The sequence below is a fragment of the Ursus arctos genome, unplaced genomic scaffold, assembly GCF_023065955.2.
Source record: "Ursus arctos isolate Adak ecotype North America unplaced genomic scaffold, UrsArc2.0 scaffold_5, whole genome shotgun sequence".
NCBI lineage: Eukaryota > Metazoa > Chordata > Mammalia > Carnivora > Ursidae > Ursus > Ursus arctos.
The window spans coordinates 62,200,937-62,221,634 of NW_026623067.1; the positions used below are offsets into that span (position 1 = coordinate 62,200,937).

Below are 20,698 nucleotides of genomic sequence, written 5' to 3' on the forward strand. Positions count from 1 at the left end.
TGCATATTATATATTTTTTTGTTATTTTTGACCTTTCAGTGTGTTTACATTTAAAGTAGCTCTTTTTGGTAAATAACATATAGTTGGCTTTGGTTTTGCAACCAAGTTGACAATCTCTCTCTTTATTAATTAGTGTGCTTATGTCATTTACATTACTTGATCTGGTTGGATTAAAATCTCTCTTTTTATGAGCTGTTTTCTATTTGTTCCGTCTGTTCTTTGTTTCTTATTCATTTTTGCCTTCTTATTATTCTTATTATTTTTAAAAGATTTTATGTTTTCATGTTTTTTCATTGTTTCTACCTCTTACCAACATCTCTTTTTAGTGATGACTGCGTTTTTATAATATACATCTTTAATTAATCTGAATCTGTGTTAAAATAATGATGTGTTAAAAATAATGTGTTAAAATAATGTTAAAATAAAACATAAGCACCTCCCAACAGTATACTCTCATTTTCTTACTTCATCCTTGGTGCTCTTTTTGTTATATAGTTTATTTTTATATATACTAGGGACACATAGTACATTGCTATTATTTTTGCTGCAGACGATCATTTCTCTATTAGAAGAATTAAAAATGAAGAAAAATAAATTTTGTATTTGCCTTCATTAATGCTAATTTTTGCTTTTCATTTTTTTTTTTTTTTAAAGATTTTCTTTATTTGAGAGAGAAAGAGAGAAAGAGCACGAGAGGGGGAGAGTCAGAGGGTGAAACAGACTCCCTGCTGAGCAGAGAGCCTGATGGAGGACTCAATCCTGGGACTTCAGGATCATGACCTGAGCCACCCAGGCACTCTGCTTTTCATTTTTTAAAAAAAAATTTCCTTCCCTTTTTCTGTCTCATCATAATTATTTTGCTAGAAGAATTCTCTTTTATATTTCTTTCAGTACAGTTCTGCTGGTAATCAGTTATCTAGTTTTTGTCTGAAAAAAATCTTTATTTTCCATTCATTTTATTAAAGATACCTTCACTGGTTATATAATTCTTGTTTCACAGTTCTGTTTATTCAGTACTTGAAACACACCATTTTGTGTTCTGGCTTGTAAATGTTCGGATAAGTCTTCCGTAATTATTCTTATTATTTTTGGAATGTGTCTTATGCCTGGTGTGCTCTGGGCATTTTGAATGTGATTGTGTGTGGTATGCATATGTGTATGTGATCGTATGTGTTTTGGTTTGTATCCTTACTGTTCCGTAATGTTCTTGGATCTGTGGTTTGGAGTCTCTTGTTAACTTTGGAAAATTCTCAGTCATCATTTTTCAGGTAATTGTTTTGCTTTTTTTCTTCTTTTTCCAGAATTCTTACTATACATAATTTGGACTCTTTGATACTGCCCTACATCTTTTGGGTGCCCTGTTACTTTTTTCTTCACTCTTTTTTATCTCTGCATTTCATTTTGTATAATTTCTACAAGTTCACCCTCAACTGTTTTCAGTGTGTTGATGCGCTTGTTAAAGGTGTTCTTCTGTCTGCTTTCACGTTTTTCTTTCTGCCATGTCTGTTTGGTTATTTCTTATAACTTATATATATGCTGAGATTCTTCTTTTGTTCATTCATGTTGTCCACCGCTGTGACTTCAGTCTTGAATGTATTAATCATAGTTATTGTAAATTCTAACATCTAAGCTATATCTGAGTTTCTTTTGATTGCTTTGTCTCTTGTCAGTATGTTCAGTTTTTTCTTGTTTCTTTTTATACCTTACAATTTCTTATCCAAACCTGGATATGTTTCGGGGCACCTGGCTGGCTCAGTTGGACAAAGCTTGTTATCTCTTTATCTTCGGGTCATGAAGTTGAGCCCCATGTTGGCTATAGCAATTCCTAAAAATAGAGAGAGAAAAGAAAATTAAAAACTGAGTATGTTTCAAAGACAATAGAGTCTGAGATAAATAAGGTTTATGTATGGAAACAGGCATGTCTTTTCTGTTGCTAGGCTTTTAGTGTATTTGTGTGGAGGGGACAGTTCAGGCAATTCAGTGAAAGTTTGGAGATTTTTTTGTTAGTATGCTTTATGGTTGCCCTTAGGTGTCTCACAGACTTCAAATTCTTTTGTTAACTCATGTCTCGAGTGAAGCCTGGTTTTCCAGAGTCATTTTTTTAGCATCTGCTCCTTCACATCTCCTCTTTATATGTGTCCTTCAGAGAAGGATTTTCTGCACTCTTTTTCCTCTTCCATGGAGTAAACTGTTGCTTCTGCTTGCTAGCCTAGTGGTAGGAGGGAAGGGGTCTAGTTGAAGACTGGAGGATATTCTTTGTTGTTCTGATTCATCCTCCGTCCTAGGCAGGTTTTGTCTCTGGGGTGGCGTAAGATGGGATGGTTCAGTTTTACCAGTGATCCTCCCCCTCTCCACTCTGTAGGTTATCTGTAATAGTCTGGACTCCGACATACCCCTGTCCTTCCTCCAGTGTTAGAGGATATTTTTTTCTGTGCTCTTTCCTTACCTGCTCTCTTTCCCTGCCCTGAGGAAGATGATGTTTGCTCTCCTCCTTCCTCCACTTCAGTGTTTTGTTTTGAGGAAAGGTGGAGGAATTTACGGGTACTGTTGATCCTTTCTCTCAAACTTGTACCTGGAGTGAGGCCTGCCTCCAGGCTTTCTTCTGAGCACATAGGGAGTGTATGGAAAAGAGCCTATAGGTGGATGTGAATTCCTCTGTGGTTTGGCTCCTAGGGGTTCATTCCTCAAGCCAATTTTCAGCCTTCAGTAATACATTACAAGCTTTTGGTGAATTCTTTGCTGATTTTGTCATTCACGGTCTGCTCTGTGTAAATAACTGCTAGTTTCTTGTCTCTCCTTGAGTTACATTCTAGTTGGTTTGTTGCCTTTTGGTAAGTTGTAGTGCAACTGTGATTTTGCACATCATCCAGCTTTTGTTTTATTCTTATGGTGAGAGCAGTGTTCTTTCCATTTTTCTATATCCTAAGCAGAATCCTTTCCCCACTACATTTTGGTTTTAATTTGAGAGATATAGGAAAGTTCCTTCTTAGGCGTGAAACATGACCTTAGACAAGGTATGAATCATCTGTCAGTATATACATCAATATTGTCTTCCATGATAGAAAACACTCTAGATGTTTTATGTATTACTAACACTAGCTATCAAAAATGAAAAGGTAATGAAAATGAAATCCATGTTTATTTATAGGTATAATAATTCATGCATTGATACTGAGGAAGCAGCGTATGGTTGCTTTATAGTAGCCTAGCCTATGCACTAATGAATGAATCATGAAATTTTTATTGGCATACAGTATTATAGTCCTATTCATAATACTGTATTAGAAATACTATATTTACTAATTTCAGGGACAAAGCATCCGTAAAACCAGTTCAGAAGAAGGGTTCCCATTGTCCGGGCCTTCTTGTTGTACAGCCAAAGGATTGGCAACTGGTGTTTGTTTATCTTTTCCCTTGAAAGCTTGGAGGTTAAAAGCTTTATAGATAAGCACAGTCTTGGTTATAAACCTGACTGCATTTGCACAAAACAGTAGAGTTAGCGTATCCCTTCTTCCCTTAAATCCTTGTGCTCGCTTCTCTTCCTTACTAATAAATGCCCTTTGTGGCATTTTTTTTTCTTGAATAAGGCACTTTCATCTGCCTTAAACACCTGTTCTGGCAAATACTTTCTTCTCAATGACTTTCTTAATGGCATCTGGGATCTCTTTTGCTGTCTCTTGGTTGGCAGAAGTTGCTTCTCCTGTTACCTTGACATTTTTTTTTTTAAAGATTTTATTTATTTATATGACAGAGAGAGAGACAGCCAGCGAGAGAGGGAGCACAAGCAGGGGGAGTGGGAGAGGAAGAAGCAGGCTCCTAGCAGAGGAGCCCGATGTGGGGCTCGATCCCACAACGCCGGGATCACGCCCTGAGCCGAAGGCAGACACTTAACCGCTGTGCCACCCAGGCACCCCAACCTTGACATTTTTTAAGCCAAACCTTTTTCTAAAGTTATCAAACCATCCTTTGCTAGCATTAAATTTTCCAGCTTTAGATCCTTTACCTTCCTTTTGCTTTAAGTTGTCATGTGATGACCTCACTTCTTCTTGATCATATTAGATAGATATGCCTTTATTATAGCATTCCTACACCCACATAAAAGCTGCATTTTCAGTATAAGATAAAACGGTATTAGACAAAAAATGTAAGGTCTTTGCATCCGCTCGTGTAGATGCAGTGATGGCTTCATGAATTCCTTACGCTGGATTCATGTATCTTGAAATGATGGGCAACCTCAGCTGCAGACCTCTCAACCTATGGTACATATCAAGCAATTTAACTTTTTCTTGTAATGTCATGACTTTTCTGTGTTCTTGGAAGCACTTCCAGCATAATAGAGGCAGTTTGTATGGGTCCCATGGTGTTACTCAAGGTTTGCTATGTTGTACTAAACACAATGAAAAATATGCAAGAAATGTGAGGCATCACTTACTACTGCAGCGTGCAACTTACTAGAGAGATGGACTGCTTACTCAGAGATACTAATGTCACATGGTATTTTAAGTGGGTACTGGCAATACTTGAGCTCACCACAGTAGCAACAGGAGGTGGGTATGAAACTATCACGGTAGTACAGTGTATGTACTACAGTTAATTATATGCATTTATCATTTAGTACCACATCTTTACATTTGTTTATGTGTCTCTTGACTATAAGTGGTGTCATGTACAGTCTTGGTGTTGTATGCATAAGTTGTGATAACTTTTTATAATAGATTTATCATTTACTACCATAAAATATGCAAAATAGTTTAGTATCTACATATAGTTGTGTTCATGACCTTTTTCTTTTTTTCATATTTCTAGGCAATGTGGTTTGTGAATGTTTTCACATTGTTCCAAATCTCCAAAAAAAAATTCCAAAACATTTATTGAAAAAAATCCATGTTTAAGTGGGTCTACACAGTTCAAACCTGTGTTGTGCAAGGGTCAAGTGTACTTTCAAATGTGCCTCTTATATACCAGCTGAGATGCAGAAGGCAGTGTTAGCTGTAGAGTTTTAAAATCCCTAGCACTTTACAATGGTAGAGGTTTTCAGTACATATGGAAATAATTTAAGGTTGATGAGACAAATGTTTTTAAAATATCTTTTGATCAGTTAGTTCTAGATTCTTTGTTCTCTTAGCTGGTTATTTTGCACACACGTGATAATAAAAGAAAACACAAATAAGGTGAGTAGCATTATTCCTTGAATGGCAAAAACAGGTAAGTAAGGGACACTTATATATGGTATAGTTAAGAGTAGTTTAGATATAGAACAGAGCAGAATGATACATGTGCATATATTTACTTATGTGTATATAAATACATATGTAATGTATCTGTAACATACATAATATATGTTAAAGTAAGTAAAACCCCTTTAATAAGAAATTCAAGATGAACTGATATTGGTGATAAAGTTTTTAGTTTATTTAATAAAAGTTATTTGTTTTTGGTAATACTCCATGAGATATATTATTTTTCTCTATGGCATTTTACTATAAGTAATAAGCAGTACATACTTACTAACTTGAAAAATGAAATAAGATAGTTGATTTAGAATTTAAGTATATGTGAACATTTAAGGAAATAGTTGAGTGGATAAAAGGGTATTTCAAAGTAGATTAAGTAGTTAGGGAACTTGTAGTGTGGAAATAATAGGACTATAGGCATTAAGTTATTTAAGTGGTTGACTCCTGGATGATTTTAGCTGTTTATGCTTTCTAAACTGAATGGCAATTCAGTTGTGAGATTTTAGTTGTTTGGAAAATTTTTGCTTAATCAAGTAAAAGTTTTAGTAAGTTCCACTCCTTATTTTCTGATTAGCTACAAAATAGTATTTTGTCAGTCATAACCTCCCTGATTCTTCTTAAAAAGGAGTATTTTAAAGAACTTAAATTATTACAAATGGAAAGAAAATTTATAATCGCCCTTTATATAGAAAACACTACATTGAGCATTTGAAGTTAATTTAGAGAGTGGTATTCTATTGATAGATAATTGGCTTTCTTGGGCAAAATGGAATTGAAATAATAGCCTAGGGATAGATTTATCCCATGGTTAAAAACATTAGCTTTGTAGACACACAGACGAGTCTCAGCATTTCTGTCACCAGCTCTGCATTTGGATCACTTAGCCTCTCTAAATCTGTTTATTCATCAGTAAAATGGAGTCCGTGTTATTGCCTACCTCACAGCGGGTATTGTAAACATTAAATGGATAATGCACGTGTTTGCCATGGTCACTGACACATAATGTTCAATAAATGTTAGCTGTTATTAAAAACTACAGAGTCAGTTAAGTGTAGAGGATAGAGTGTTAAGTGTAGAGGATATAGACCTTGAACCCAGGTCTAGGTTTAAAATTTCATTACATGTGAACCTTTTATTATGCGTCTCTGCTTTTGGCATAGCATAGACGGGAGGAAGACAGTCTAGGGGTCAAGGTCTCTTTCATCCCAGTCCTATGCTTTTTCATTTAGAATAATCTAGTGAGTGGTTTTTTAATGGTTTTTATGTAACAGACTCCATTATGAATCTAAAATTTTTGAGTTCTCTTTTTAAAAAAAATACACATATGCAAAATTTTATGCACAATTTGGGTGGGTTTGTGCTGTTTCCTTTTAAAGCTTATCTGTGGAACACCTGTTCTTGGAGAAAGAATTGATTTCAGCACAAAATTGTTAGAAGGAAAAGGGGTTACATCCCAAAGTGACTAAGACAAGGAAAGTAGCTGTACCTTTGTAGGTTCCTTTTTATTGTAATGTTTACATCAGTAAGAATTTTATGTATTACTTTGTTCTCTTAGTAGTAATGAAGTTACCAGCCATGTCCCAGAAATGCTCAGGATCTTGTCAGAGGCCAAATACCACTTGTGTAAGCAAAATATTCTGTGAACAAAACTGTTTCAGTGTAGTATTGTACTAGTGTAGTAGAGGTACCAGATAACATTTATTGGTTACTTACTGTGTGCCTGTACATTCCCTGCTAAGCCCTTTACATCTGTTCCATCCATAAAAAAGTAGATTCCACTGTTACTCCCATTTTGTAAATAGAAAATCTTAGATTTAGGCTTAGATTTTGCTTGAAGTTACACAACTTTTAATGGGAGACTTTTGGTCAAACCCAAGTCTGTCTAAAGCTACATGCTCTTGACTCCTATGCCAAGTTACTGAATGTAATATGTTTAGTATTTTAGTTAAGTTGTGCTGTGCTCCCTTATCATGGGAGCTCCCTTATACATTTTACAAATGTAAAATTTTTGTTAGCTCTTTTGAAATGCTGAAATACCTTTTCTTCTCTGCTTCCCCAAACTGTAGTTGTAATTAATATCTCTGATACTGATAGGTAATGTGAAATAAACTTTTAAGATCATATAAATCTATTTTCTGAGAACTTTTATGAAAATTTAGGGGAGAATTTTTTTGTTTTAAGGTATTGTAACAGGGCACCTGGGTGGTCTAGTTGGTTAAGCGTCTGACTCTTGATTTTGGCTCAGGTCATGATCTCAGGGTTGTGAAAATTGGCTCAGGTCATGATCTCAGGGTTGTGAAATTGAGCCCTGTGTGGGGCTCTGCATTGGGTGTGGAGCCTGCTTAAGATTCTGTCTCTCTGGGGCTCCTGAGTGGCTCAGTTGGTTGAGTGTCTGGCTCTTGGTTTCGGCTCAGGTTGTGATCTCCTGGGTTGTGGGATTGAGCCTTGTGATTGGGCTCTGCATTCAGTGGGGATTCTGCTTGGGATTCTCTTCTCTCCCTCTGCCCCTCCCCTGCTCGCTAGCTTGCTCTCAAATAAATACATCTTAAAAAAACCCAAAAAGGTATGTTGTAACTTGGCAGTGTATTATTTGAAGACAGCCAAAACTAACTGGCTTATCTGAGATTCAGTTTCTAGTAGACTTTGATCTGGAAGAGCTAGGTTGGCCAGTAGTAGAGCGTTTATTATTTATTTATTGATTCTGATGAGGAAATAGATTATGTACATGGGTTTATTATGAAAACATATTCACAATACCATAAATACTTGATTATAAACTGAGGCAGATTACAATTTAAAACTGCTTAGCTTAAATCAATTGATAGCATTTTTTTCAAGTATATTTGTACTTTTTCTTCTTTGGCTTAAAATAGCTATATACAAGCTGGCTTATTTAAACAGTTTATTTACTAATCTTTTCCTATATACAAGACCTACCCCTTTTGGTTCTGGATGCCAATAGAAGTCCTCTACACCCCTGATGATGTTTTTTTCTCCTGGACTTCTTCTCATTTTGGCTCTGTCCCTTTGCAGCCCTCCATCTGGGTGTCTTCCGGCAGCCTTACCTGGCTTTTCCCTCAAGCATCTCAAATGAACTTGCTATTCATGTGATGATTGTATTGGTCAAATTTGTTAATTTACACTTTACAGAGTTTACCTCTTTTCAGTATATGGGAGGTTATTTATATTTAATATACTTTTTAACACTGTGATTAGCTCAATTTTTTGCATATAAATTTTTAATAATTTTTAGGATTTGGGGAGGGAATGTAATCCCACATTGTAAAATTGTTTTCACAGGATAGTCAGATTCACATGTTTTTGTGTCACTTTGATACAAAGAGCTATATTTTCAGTGACTGCTTGTATAGTTAAAAATGAGGCAACCTGGGGCACCTGGGTGGTTCAGTGGGTTGAGCGTCTGCCTCTTGATTTAAGCTTCTGTTGTGGTCTCAGGGTTGTGGGATCGAGAGCCCTGCATTGCATCGGGCTCTGTGCTCAGCAGGGAATCCGCTTAGGCTTCTCTCTCTCCTCTTTCTCTCCCTCCCCTTCTGCCTCTCCTCCTACTCTCACTTTCTCTCACTTGCTTTCCCTTCTGTCAAATCTTTTTGAAAAATGAGGCAAACTTTTAAAAATTTGAATCTAATTTTGCGTTTGAAATAATTTGGATAGATTGTATAGAAAAAGATTTGTGTACTCTTGGAGGTAAGAGTTCAGGTAGTTATCTAATGAGTTTATATCTCAGAGAAATTTGAAGTCTTTTAAAATAATCATTTATATTTACATGGTAGGTGTACAGTGAAATGAATTTTACTGCCTCTTTGTCCACAAACAGAAAAATTGGTTAATCACATAAAGCAAACAAGATAAATTGAGAAAGGTATCTAGCCTGTTCAAAAAGTAGATGTAGACCAAATGGGTTTCAAAGACTTTGGGGTTTCTATTTGATCGATTTAGTATGCTAACTTTACTTTCATATGTGCTAACTGTACATTTAAAAGGGGCAGGTGAACCATTTTTAACATTCTTCAATTTTTATCTGAAAGCAATATTTTGAAAATACTTGCTTTTTAGTAGGACTTCTTTAGTAGGACTTAAAATATTATGTATTTTCTAATAGATTTCTTAACTAGAGGTTGTTATTAGGCAATTGCAGCTTCTAGAATATATCTGTGAGTTTGGAACGAAGAAAGATCCTTCTTAGGGAACTGAAGTAGCTGTTGTGAAGCCTTTAGACATTATGTAGGAAGCTCTTATTCAGAGTATATATTCCATATATAATTTTAACCATTTTGATAATATGGTTTCTTGGTACACAGGTAATGAAGTAAAAACTCAAACAGGAACAAGAAAATTATAAGTTAGGATCTTTTTCTACTAAAGGGATAGGGAAACAAATATATTTTAGGAGTACCTATTTGAGAAGAGTAAAAAAAATGATTTATTAGAAGTGGCATAGTTTACCAAGTATTAGCCTGGAGAAATGAAGCATACATGGGGTTTCTATTTGGTATTAAAAAAATTGCATTTTATATAGCGAACTTTTTATTGCTTGTTTTTTTGTTGGTTAAGTTTTCTAAGTTTTATGGTCAGTAAGTAATACCAACTTTGGCATAATATATTACTGATAAATTACTGTGAAAGGTGGGACCATTCGATTTTAATCTAATACAGAAAACATTATTCATGAACTATTAAAATCTGCTTTTTTGTACTTTGGAGAAATGGCTGAATCTAAAGCAAGGAAAATACAAAATGAGCAGAGATCAAGTGCTTAAGCAAATAGAATCTAAAAGGCTAAAGCTGGAACAGTTTTAGCAACAAAATAATGATAATGTTTAATTTTAACCTAAAGAATAAAATAAATATCCATGAGTCCATACTGATAGAAACAAATGATGAATAAACAGATGGAGCTGAAAGGACAAATCTTTTTTTTTTTTTTTAAAGATTTTATTTATTTATTCGACAGAGATAGAGACAGCCAGCGAGAGAAGGGAACACAGCAGGGAGAATGGGAGAGGAAGAAGCAGCTCATAGCAGAGGAGCCTCATGTGGGGCTCAATCCCATAACACGGGGATCACGCCCTGAGCCGAAGGCAGATGCTTAACCGCTATGCCACCCAGGCGCCCCTGAAAGGACAAATCTTACATACAGAATTCCAAATAATTGTGGATTCTATGCTTGCTAAGGGGTAGAGCTTAATTGTCCTCTGTTTTAGTGTGGGGTAGACTTAGTGACTCATCTTAAAAGCTGAGTACATGTTTGCCAGACAAAAAAGAGGACTGTATTGGCCATTTTAGACACAGTGTAAGTAAAAGCATTGAGATAGCAAGACATGTTTCCAGTTTCTGTTATGAAGATGTGTGTGTGTGTGTGTGTGTGTGTGTGTGTGTGTGTGTGTGTGTGTGTATGTATGCTGGGTCACATTATTTGGATTTCATCCTCTTCCTGGTGGGTCAAACATTAGAAGGTACAAGCATCACCTAAGGAGCACTCCTGTAAAGACAGTTTTACATTATGACATGAAGGTGGATCTTGAAATGAGAGACTGAGAAGCAATCTAGATTAAAGAAGAAACAGAAGTAGAAGTGAGTGATATTATAGAAGCCAAGGTCAAAGAGTGTCAGATTCCATTAAAAAAAAACCCAACAACAAAATGAGAGACAAGAAAATTTGGTTTGGAAATTCATAGATTGCCCATGACTTTGAAGTACCTCTGGAGGAATAGGTGAGGAAAGGCCAAGTTACAGTGGGTTAAGAAGTGAATGAGAAGAGGGAAGTAGAGGAAATCAAGACTTCTTACTGATGGGAAGGAGGGAGATCAAGTAGGTGGAAGTTTAGCAGCGGAGATAGGGCTAAAGGAAGGCTAGTCGAAGATGAGAACTATGTGTTTATACACTGGGAAGATCCTAGTAGAAGACCTGAAGACACGTTAGGGGAAGAGATAAGTAACTACTTAAGTAGAGTGCTCCAGAGGAACTAGAATGATGGACTGAAGATTTTTATGCAAGTGTTAATTTTGAAATGAGTGATACCGCCTCCTCACAGATAAGCAGTAAGGAAGGTTGGTATATATATAAACTTGGAAAGTCATTATATGGAGAAGAAAGTTGAGGTTTATTTCTGTGGCTTCTGTTTTCATCTCTGGTGAAAGAAACAGTTTTATGTTGAGACTGAGAACATTGAAATGTTAAGGGCCTTGAAAAATGTGTTTTGGGGTTGGAATGGTCACTGTGATGAAAAGAAAATGGAGTAAATTTGGGATGGTTGAAAATCTTGCCAAATAAATCAAATCCAATAATATGTTAAAAGGATACCATGTCCTAATCAAGTGCATAGAGCTTTTCCAGGAATTCAAGGCTGGTTTAACATTTAAAAATTAATTAGCATAATTCACCATATTATAAATTAAAATAGAAAAACCATATGATTATGTAGAAGAAGCATTTGACAAAATACAACACTCAATCACTCATGAAAATACCCAGTAAACTTAGAAAAGAGAGAACGTTAGTGGGGCACCTGGGTGGCACAGTTGGTTGTGTCCGACTGTTGGTTTTGGCTGAGATCATGATCTCAGGTTGTGGGATCAAGCCCCGTGTCGGGCTCTGTGCTCAGCGTGGAGTCTGCTTGAGACTTTCTTTCCCTCTCCTTCTGCCCCTCACCCGTGTGTGCTCTCTCTCCCTTTCTCTAAAATAAATAAATAAATCTTTAAAACAGAAAAAGAGAGAGAACTTTCTCAACTTGATAAAGAGCATCTATGAAAAACTATAACAGCTTATACCATACTTAATGGTGAAAGACTAAATCTTTCTACCTAAGATCAAGAACAAGATACAGATGTTCATTCTCAACACTTCCATAAAACATTGTAATGGAAGTTCTGTCCAATATAAAGGGGCAAGAAAAAAAAAAAAAAAGAAAAGGCATCTAGATTAGAAAGGAAGTAAAAACTGTCTTTATTTGCAGATCATTTGGTCATTTGTGTAGAAAATATAAATGAAGAAATAGACCTTGTTAGTAGTTGGGAAGACGTGATGTTACTGTGATGTGAATTCTCTCAAAACGGATCTGTAAATGCAATGCAGTTCCAGTAAAAATTCCAGCAGGTTGTTTTATAGAATCGAACAGGGTAATTCTAAAAGGCATATAGAAATGTAAAAACCTAGAATAACCAAAAGAACTTTGATTAAGGACAAGGAATTTGGAAAGCTACCCTTACTTAATTTGAAGACTTAGTAGGAAATCCCAGTAATCACAATAGTGTGATACTGACATAACAGGTAGACGGGTAGAACAATGGGAGAGAATAGTGTCCAGAAATAAATCCACTCATATACAGATGACTGATTTTTTAAAAAGATGCAGTGGTAATGTTGTACAGAAAGGGCAATCTTTTAAAGAAATGATGCTGTATAAAGAAGAAAAAACCTTTAATCCATACCTCATACAATATTTTAAAAAATTAACTCAAAAAGGAAGATAGACTTAAATGCCAAACTGAAAGTATAAAGCTTCTAGAAAAAACATGAAAAGAAAATCTTTGTGTTCTTGGCTTTGTCAAAGATTTCTCAGATAAATCAAGATCCATAAAAGAACAAATTGATAAATCGGAGTTCATAAAAAGGCAAAACTTCTGCTATTTAAAAGACACTCTGCAAAGAATGAAAAGACAAGCCAGATACTGGGAGAAAAATCCTGCCAAACATATATCTGATAAAGGACTGGTATATGGAAACACACAGAACCTAACAGTAAGAGGAAAAAACAGTTAAAATCTTGGGAAAAGATTTTAATAATTCACCACAAAAGGAAGATGGATGGCAAAAGACAATGAAAAAGTGCTCAACATTAGCTATGAGGAAAATGCAAATTCAAACCAAATGAGATTATTATATACCTACTAGAATGGCTAAAATTTAAAGGACTGACCATACCAAGTGTTGGTGAGCTGTGGAGGAACTGGCATACTCCTACAGTGCCACCGTGACTATGAAATAGAATAACCCCTTTGGAAAACAGTTTGGCAGTTTCTTAAAAAATTAAACATATACCTATCATGTGATCTAGCCATTCTACTTTTAGGTAGTTACCCAAGAGAAAAGGAAAGTTCTCATGTGAAGACTAATAGAGGAATGTTAATAGCACCTTTATTTGTAATAGACTTTTAGGTCGTTTCTAGTTTTTTACTATCAGTAGGTGAATGAATTGGCAGACTGTAGTGCGTCTGTACGGTGGACTACTACTCAGTGAAAAGGAGTGAACGCTTGATGCACGCAACCGAACGAGTGAATCTCAGAATAATTGTGCTGAGTGAAAGAGAGCAGACGAGAAAGTGAATACTGTATGATCTCATTTATTTAAAATTCTAAAATATGAAAACTGTAGTGGCAGAAAGCAGTGGGTAGGATGAAGAGGGAGGGATTATCGAGGTGCACAAGGAGACTTTTGGGAAGTGCTTACTATTTTGATTGAAATAGATGTATGGGTATATACATGTCAAACCTTATCAGATTGTGTATTTAAAATAGTTGCAGTTTATTGTATGTTAATTAAACTCAATGAAACTGTTCAATAATTTAAAAGAAAACAAGAACTTTTTTTGCCAAGATGTTTGTGATACAGTTGAAAAGTGAGAGGACAGAAAATGAGGTTGGAGTTAAAATGTCATTGAGTATCTGGGGAAAGGGTTCACATACATTATCTTGATAGCCTCAAGTAGTTGCCAGTGGTATTTTTAAAAATATTTTTATGTCTCAGTGTTTGAATGTCTTTCTTCAGGTGAATATAAAGGTATTGAGAAAAATGACACTATCCTCTTCTTCCCCCTCCCTTTTTTTTAAAGGAGTGACAGTTCATTCAGATTCTTTGTATTCTTCTTCGTCTATATTTGTCAGTTTGCTGTACATGTACTCCAAGCTGCAGGATTTCATAATTGGGGCAACTGGTAAGTCATTTACTTTAATTACTCTAGTTTTCATCTGTTTATCTAGTATCTCCATAATTTTGGCTTCCTAAAAATAGTTAACATAGAAAAGCCAGATTAGCAAAAGTAAACAAATGTAAAAATAGTAAAAAAATGCAATTTAAGAAATGTCAAAGCATAACCTTTGGGCAAACTATTCTACTGAAAATTACATTGCCATTTTTAAAAACAGCATATTGTATTTAGTTTAAATGAAATGTGTATATAACGGGCACTAAGAGGAAGAGTAAAAAGGATACTGAGAAGTGGTCAAATAGCTGGGCCAAGGATTGTGGAAGGGAGAGAAAAGAACTTCTGGGACTTTAAAAAAAAGGGTATCTATTATGTGTAAAGCACTATTTTAGGTATAGAGACCCATATTTCCATACACACACAAATACACACATATGCACATGGACACTTATCCTTGAAAAATGGGATCACTGCAGTGCTTACTCTGTGGGAGACCCTCAGAAACTGAAATTATTTAGACTCAGGCTAGGAGATAATGGCAGATTAGTATCTCTCTTCATACACTTTGGAGCAAACATTCCTTGAATGAAATGGTGGGCGGAAGAGTACACATCTCTAAAATTATCCCTCCCTCTCTTCTATTATAATGGAGTTGCATACAGTTGAATTCTTATAAGCAAAAGCATGTACAAGGCAACTTTGCTGCAGTGTTTACAAAAACTAAGCATGTAACTAGGGTGTACTGAGGGCTTAAATTTAGTGTGCTAGTTCTGAATCAGAGTGGAGACTGGCAATCAGACAACTATAGGTAGCTTTGTGGATCCTCTAATGGTCATGCATACATGCAGAGAATTTATTTGGATACTTTAAAACAGTTCTGAAAGAAAAACTGTACATTATCATTTCAAATAGTGTATTTAGTCTTTGGCATATGAGGGAAAGGAAATGTTTTAAATGTTTAATTAAAAAATATACTGCTTATGTTAACAGCACAAGTTTTTTTGTTCTTATGAAATTGAAGTAATTTCTTTTGCTCTTTAGCACAAATTTGGAAAAAAATGTTAAAAACGAGCATAACATTGTGTAGTGGCTGCATAGCACGGGAGCCTGCTAGTGAGGGAGCATATAGGATGACGTGTTCGAAGATATCTAGACCTCATGTGCTTCAGCAGACTTTTAAAAAATTAAAAATTTATATTGTTTATTTTGAGTTAATTGCAGATTCACATAGTTATAAGAAATAATACTGGTTACCCAGTTTTTTCCATTAGTAGCATCTTGCAAAATCATGGCGTAATATCAAAACCAGGGTCTTGACATCGACAGAGTAAAGATAAAGAACATTTCCATCACCAGAGGAACTCTCATGTTGCCCTTTCATAGCACATTCACTTCCTTCCTGTCCTCATTTCCTTCTTAACCCCAGCAGCCACAAATCTGTTCATCATTTCTATTATTTTGTCATTTCAAGAATGTTATATAAATGGAATCACAGGGTATGTAAGTTTTGTCTTTTTGTGCTTGGCATAGTTCTCCGGAGATTCATCTAGGTCTTTGTGTGTATCAGTAGTTCGTTCGTTTTTATTCCTGAGTAAAACTGTAGCTGTACCACAGTTTGTTTAATCATTCACCAGTTGAGGGACTCTGGACTGTTTCTAGTTTTAGGCTATTATAAATAAAGCTTAACTCTGTAAATGTGAACAAATTTTGTGTGAACATCCATTTTTACTTCTCTGTGATAAATATCCAAGAGTATAATTGTTGGTTCATATGGAAGTTGTGTATTTAGTCATTTTTAAGAAACTAACAGACTTTTCCAGAACGGCTCTGCCATGTTACATTCCCACCAACAATGTTTGAGTGACTCAGCCTCCATGTCCTGACCAGAACTGGTGTTGTCACTTTTTAAAATTTTATTCTGATAGATGTATAGTGATGTCTCACTGAGGTTTTAAGCTTGTGTTTCTCCAGTGACTCATGATATTGAACATCTTTTCATGTGATTATTTGCCTCTTTATATCCTCTTGGTGAAACACCTTTTCATGTCTTTTGCCCATTTTCTAATGGAATTTTTTTTTCTAACCCTTTAGCTTTGAAAGTTCTTCATATATTCTGGATGCTAATTGTTGTTTGTATATACAGTTTGCAAATATTTTCTTCCATAATTAAGCAGATTTTGAAAACTGAAAATAATAATGAGCTCATATGCTTAAAAAAAAGTAAAATCTGGTGGTACACACTTAAGGCTCTGGTACTTAGTGTTGGATTTGAATTCAGACTATGCCATTTATTAGCTGTGTGACTTCGAGCAAGTTAGTGAATATCTCTGACTCAGATGCTCATCTGCAAAATAGGGATTTAAAACAGCATCAGGGGGCGCCTGGGTGGCGCAGTCGTTAAGCGTCTGCCTTCGGTCAGGGCGTGATCCCAGCGTTTTGGGATCGAGCCCCACATCGGGCTCCCTAATCTCTGCTGGGAGCCTGCTTCTTCCTCTCCCACTCCCCGTGCTTGTGTTCCCTCTCTCGCTGGCTGTCTCTGTCAAATAAATAAATAAAATCTTAAAAAAAAAACCAGCATCAGTCTTATGGAATTGTGAAAATTAAGTGAGTTAATATAAAGAACTTGAATATTGCCTGGCTCATAAGTGCTGAATATGTATTGGTTACTATGTTATTTTTTAAAAAGCAGGTATTCACGTACTTGTCTAACACTTGTTTTTTTTAATTGCTTCTTAGTGGTTGGATTTCATCCCTTACTGGTCTCAACCAAAGTATTCCTGTTGGAATTATGATGATAATCATAGCAGCACTTTTCACAGCATCAGCAGTCATCTCACTAGTTATGTTTAAAAAGGTAAGCGAATTTTACATCTGTAAATTTTTATACTTAATCTTATGTTCAGTCCCCATCTTCCCATTTTGCTCTTAGTTCAGTGTAACCTCAAGCAGTTTTGTCGTTCTTCTTGAGCGCCTGTTCTCTTTGAGGATTACCGTTTACAGTTACAAGTTAAGCACAAAGAAAATTTCATCACATTTTTAACTTCCTGTAAAAAGGAAATATTTTAAAATCCTGTTAGCTTAAGGTTTCTTAGACGAAGAGTCAACCTCATTTAAAAATTTTGGAATTAAAAAAATTTTTCTAATTTCTTTTTTTTTAATATAAAGCATATTAGCCTGATTAATACAGAGAAGTAAATTTGTGTGGAATGTGCGTTTTGTTTGTTTTTAAAATTGAAAGACATGAAATTATGAATATAAAGTAAGCTGGTGACAGCTTTGGGCTGTGTTACAACATGAATTTGTTTTTAGTTGACTGCCCAATTATCTTAGCTATACTTCTCTGTATAAAATTCCCATGGCTGTTTTCATAGCCTTAAAAAAAAATCATTACATAGGGTGAGAGAGAAATCAATGGTTTTGTTTATATAAAGTTTTACTGTGTCTCAGATAAGTATTTTTGATATTCTACATGTGTTCGAATATGTAGATTTTACATGATATAGAAACCCTGGGAATAACCCCTGTGTTTTAAGATGATAAAGACTTTTTGGTGGGTTTCACTTTAAAGAAGATAATTCCTTAGGACAGTTTTTTCTTTATTTTTTACTGTCTGGTAACTTGAGAATATGTACAAGGAATACTGTACCTTATATTTAAGAATAACTACTTGTGCATTTGCCTTTTATCTGCCTCAAAACTCTGAAGACTGGGCTGTGTTCTTTCTGCCCGTATTTTGCTACTCATTTTCTCTCTTAAAAACTTTTCTTTTCTGAACTACACACAAGTACTATCAAAACTCAGCTTGCCAAAGTTACTAAGTTCTATAGCCTTTTTGCAGTTACCTTTTCCCTTGAATTCTGCAGTCTTCTACCCTACAGATGGCTCCTCTTCCTCAGTGTTTGTAATTGTGTTCTGAATCTCCTGCCTTTGAGGCTGTTCTTTCTTCATTTCTTTGTCCAGCTCCTAAGTACAGGTCTTCTTAAATGAAATCAGCTCTCTGCTCTTTATGCTATATAATCTTTTTCCTGGAGATTTCAGTCTCTCCCATTTTTTGAGTTCCTTCTCTTCTCTATCGTGGGTGACCTAGAGTCTTGGAGTTGGAAGACATAATGCTTTGCATAAAAATTTACTTGCTTGATCAGATGAGTGTTTAGGTCTCCAGTTGATTGATACCATCTCACAGTAATGCGTCAGCGACTCATTAGTTCCTTCTCAGAACTAGCTCTTCTTCCAGAAGTTCTGATCCATAGTCAAAAAATATTTACTAAGACCACATAATATATGATTTCATTTATATGAAGTGTCCGAAACAGGTGAATCTCTAGAGATAGAAAGTAGATTGTTGGTTGCCTTTGGCTGGGGGTAGGGCAGAGAAGGATGGCTGATGGTTATGAAATTTCTTTTTGTGGTAATTAAAAGTTCTAAAATTAGATTTATAGATGATATATTCACAACACTAAAATACTAAGCCCCATTGAATTCTACACTTTAAAAGGATAAATTGTTTATTATGCAAATTTTATCTCAGGGAAGCTGTTCTTTAAAAAGGAACATTTATTAAGTACCTACTATAAATTTGGTGATGCTAAGTATTTTCTCATGATTCCATTTAAATTTATTTCAGCACTTTGCTTTTATCCGTGTTTTCGTTACTTTTTAAGTCACTTTCCTAGATACTTTCTTAGAATCCTTTTCATCTTTTTCTTTCTTTCCATTCCCAGCCTCAGCCCAGAATTTTTTTTGCAAGTCACTCACACTGCCAACTTCCTTCAGTCCGTTTTATGTGTAGTTACTATGTTAATCTAAAAAAAACCCAAGCCCAGCAATCTGAAGATTTTTTTGAAGTGGACTGGGTTGAGAATGGAATTTTGGTGGTTGTGGGAAGTATGGCTAGTAGTGACCTTTTACTGCTCCTGGATCCATACTTTCTCCTCTAGTCAAACTGTATTTCTAAGTTTCTTTATATGTATCACATATGTTCCTTTGTCCCAGTTTTTGTTCATGCTAGGCCTTTTGACTCCTCGGTTGCTTCATCTTCTATGCCAGTTGAAGACCTACAAGTGTTCTTTTAAGATCTAGCTCAAATCTTCATTCCTCTTTCACAGAATCTTTCTCATTACCCATGTCTTCAGTATTAGGTCATCCTCTGTTTTCTTGGGGGAACTTAGTGTCGGTATTACTCACTGCAGCATCTGGGCACAAGCCACTTTATATACCTTTCATTCTGGGTGCCCAGCTTGTTAAAGTTCCTCTGGGTGAACATGTCCTTTAGCATTGGAATTAGAAGAGCAAGAGCTATGGAACCATACACTCAAGATTGAAATTCTGGTGCCTTGACTTAGAGCTCTGAGTTGAGGCAGCCTTCTGTAACCACTCAAATTCAGTGTCATCACCTGTTCTGTAAGCTCCATGAGAGCAGAGACCTAGTCTGTTTTCTTTGAGGTTATATTTCTTACATCTGGAACAGTGACTGACAGTGATTGGCATGGGAGAGGCACTCAAAGTATTTGTTGAATGAAGGAAGGAATGGGAATAATAACTACTTCCATAGTGTTAGGGTGAGGATTAAGTGAAACAGGGAACATAAGTTGCACAGCACAGGGCTTTCTCAATTAAAGTTAACTTTTTTTTTCTGGTCTTCTTGACCCCTTTATCAGTTAATATGTAGGGTCTGGTTTAGTGTCTACTTTTATAGTAGATGTCTGTATCAATCAGTGTTTTATCAGAGAAACAGAATGAAGAGATTTATTGAAAGGAATTGGCTTATGTGGTTTTGGGGGTTTGCTAGGTTAGTCTAAAATCCATAGGGCAGGCAGTCGGGGGCGGGGGTTGGAAAATCTCAAGGGAAAGCTGAAGTTCTGGTCACAGGTGGGATTTCTTCTTCGTCAGAGAAACCTCAGTTCTGTTCTTAAAGCCTTTCAACTGATTGGATCAGGCCTACCCAGATAACTCAGAACACTCTCGTTTTCTTAAAAGCAACTGATTAATAATCACATGGACAGTATGCCTTCATAGGAACACCTAGATTAGTGTTTGATTGATAACCTAAGACTATAGCCTAGCCAAAGAAACATGACCATGGCAACATCTCTTTGGACATTTCTTTATTCCATGTGTATCATTGGGGGTGCTTTATAAAACTAGAAATGTAATAAGTTTTAGAGTACCATGGAGGGTTTTGTGGTATGTTGCAGTTTCCATTCATTTGTTAACCATTTATGAGCAATGTGTTATGTGTCAAAGTACTGCATTATGTATAAGCTCAAGGAGCTTGCATTTTGGCATGAAGGAGAAACAAGTGGCTAGGTACCACAATTCATTGATGAGTGGCTATTTATAGGGACAAGTAGAGGGATCATAGAGGAGAGACACTTAATTTTGGAGATCTGTGTACTAGTGAGGTTTTTTTAAAGTATTACCTTAGCTGAGATGCCACGATGAACAGGAGTTATCTAAGTAAAGGAACAGGGAGAAGAGAGAGGATAAGTAGGTATGGGGTAGCAGGAATACCGTTTTCATATT

General features: G+C 35.7%; 1 protein-coding gene across 1 annotated transcript in view; it reads left to right on the top strand.

Annotated features, from left to right (window-relative positions):
- The window catches only part of SCAMP1 (secretory carrier membrane protein 1), a 119,763-nt gene that overhangs the window by 81,464 nt on the left and 17,601 nt on the right, over positions 1-20,698 (top strand). Inside the window, exons 7-8 of the mRNA XM_026498738.4 lie at positions 14,084-14,185; positions 16,913-17,030. Coding sequence (XP_026354523.1) covers positions 14,084-14,185; positions 16,913-17,030 — 220 coding nt within the window. The remainder of the gene's footprint in view (positions 1-14,083; positions 14,186-16,912; positions 17,031-20,698) is intronic.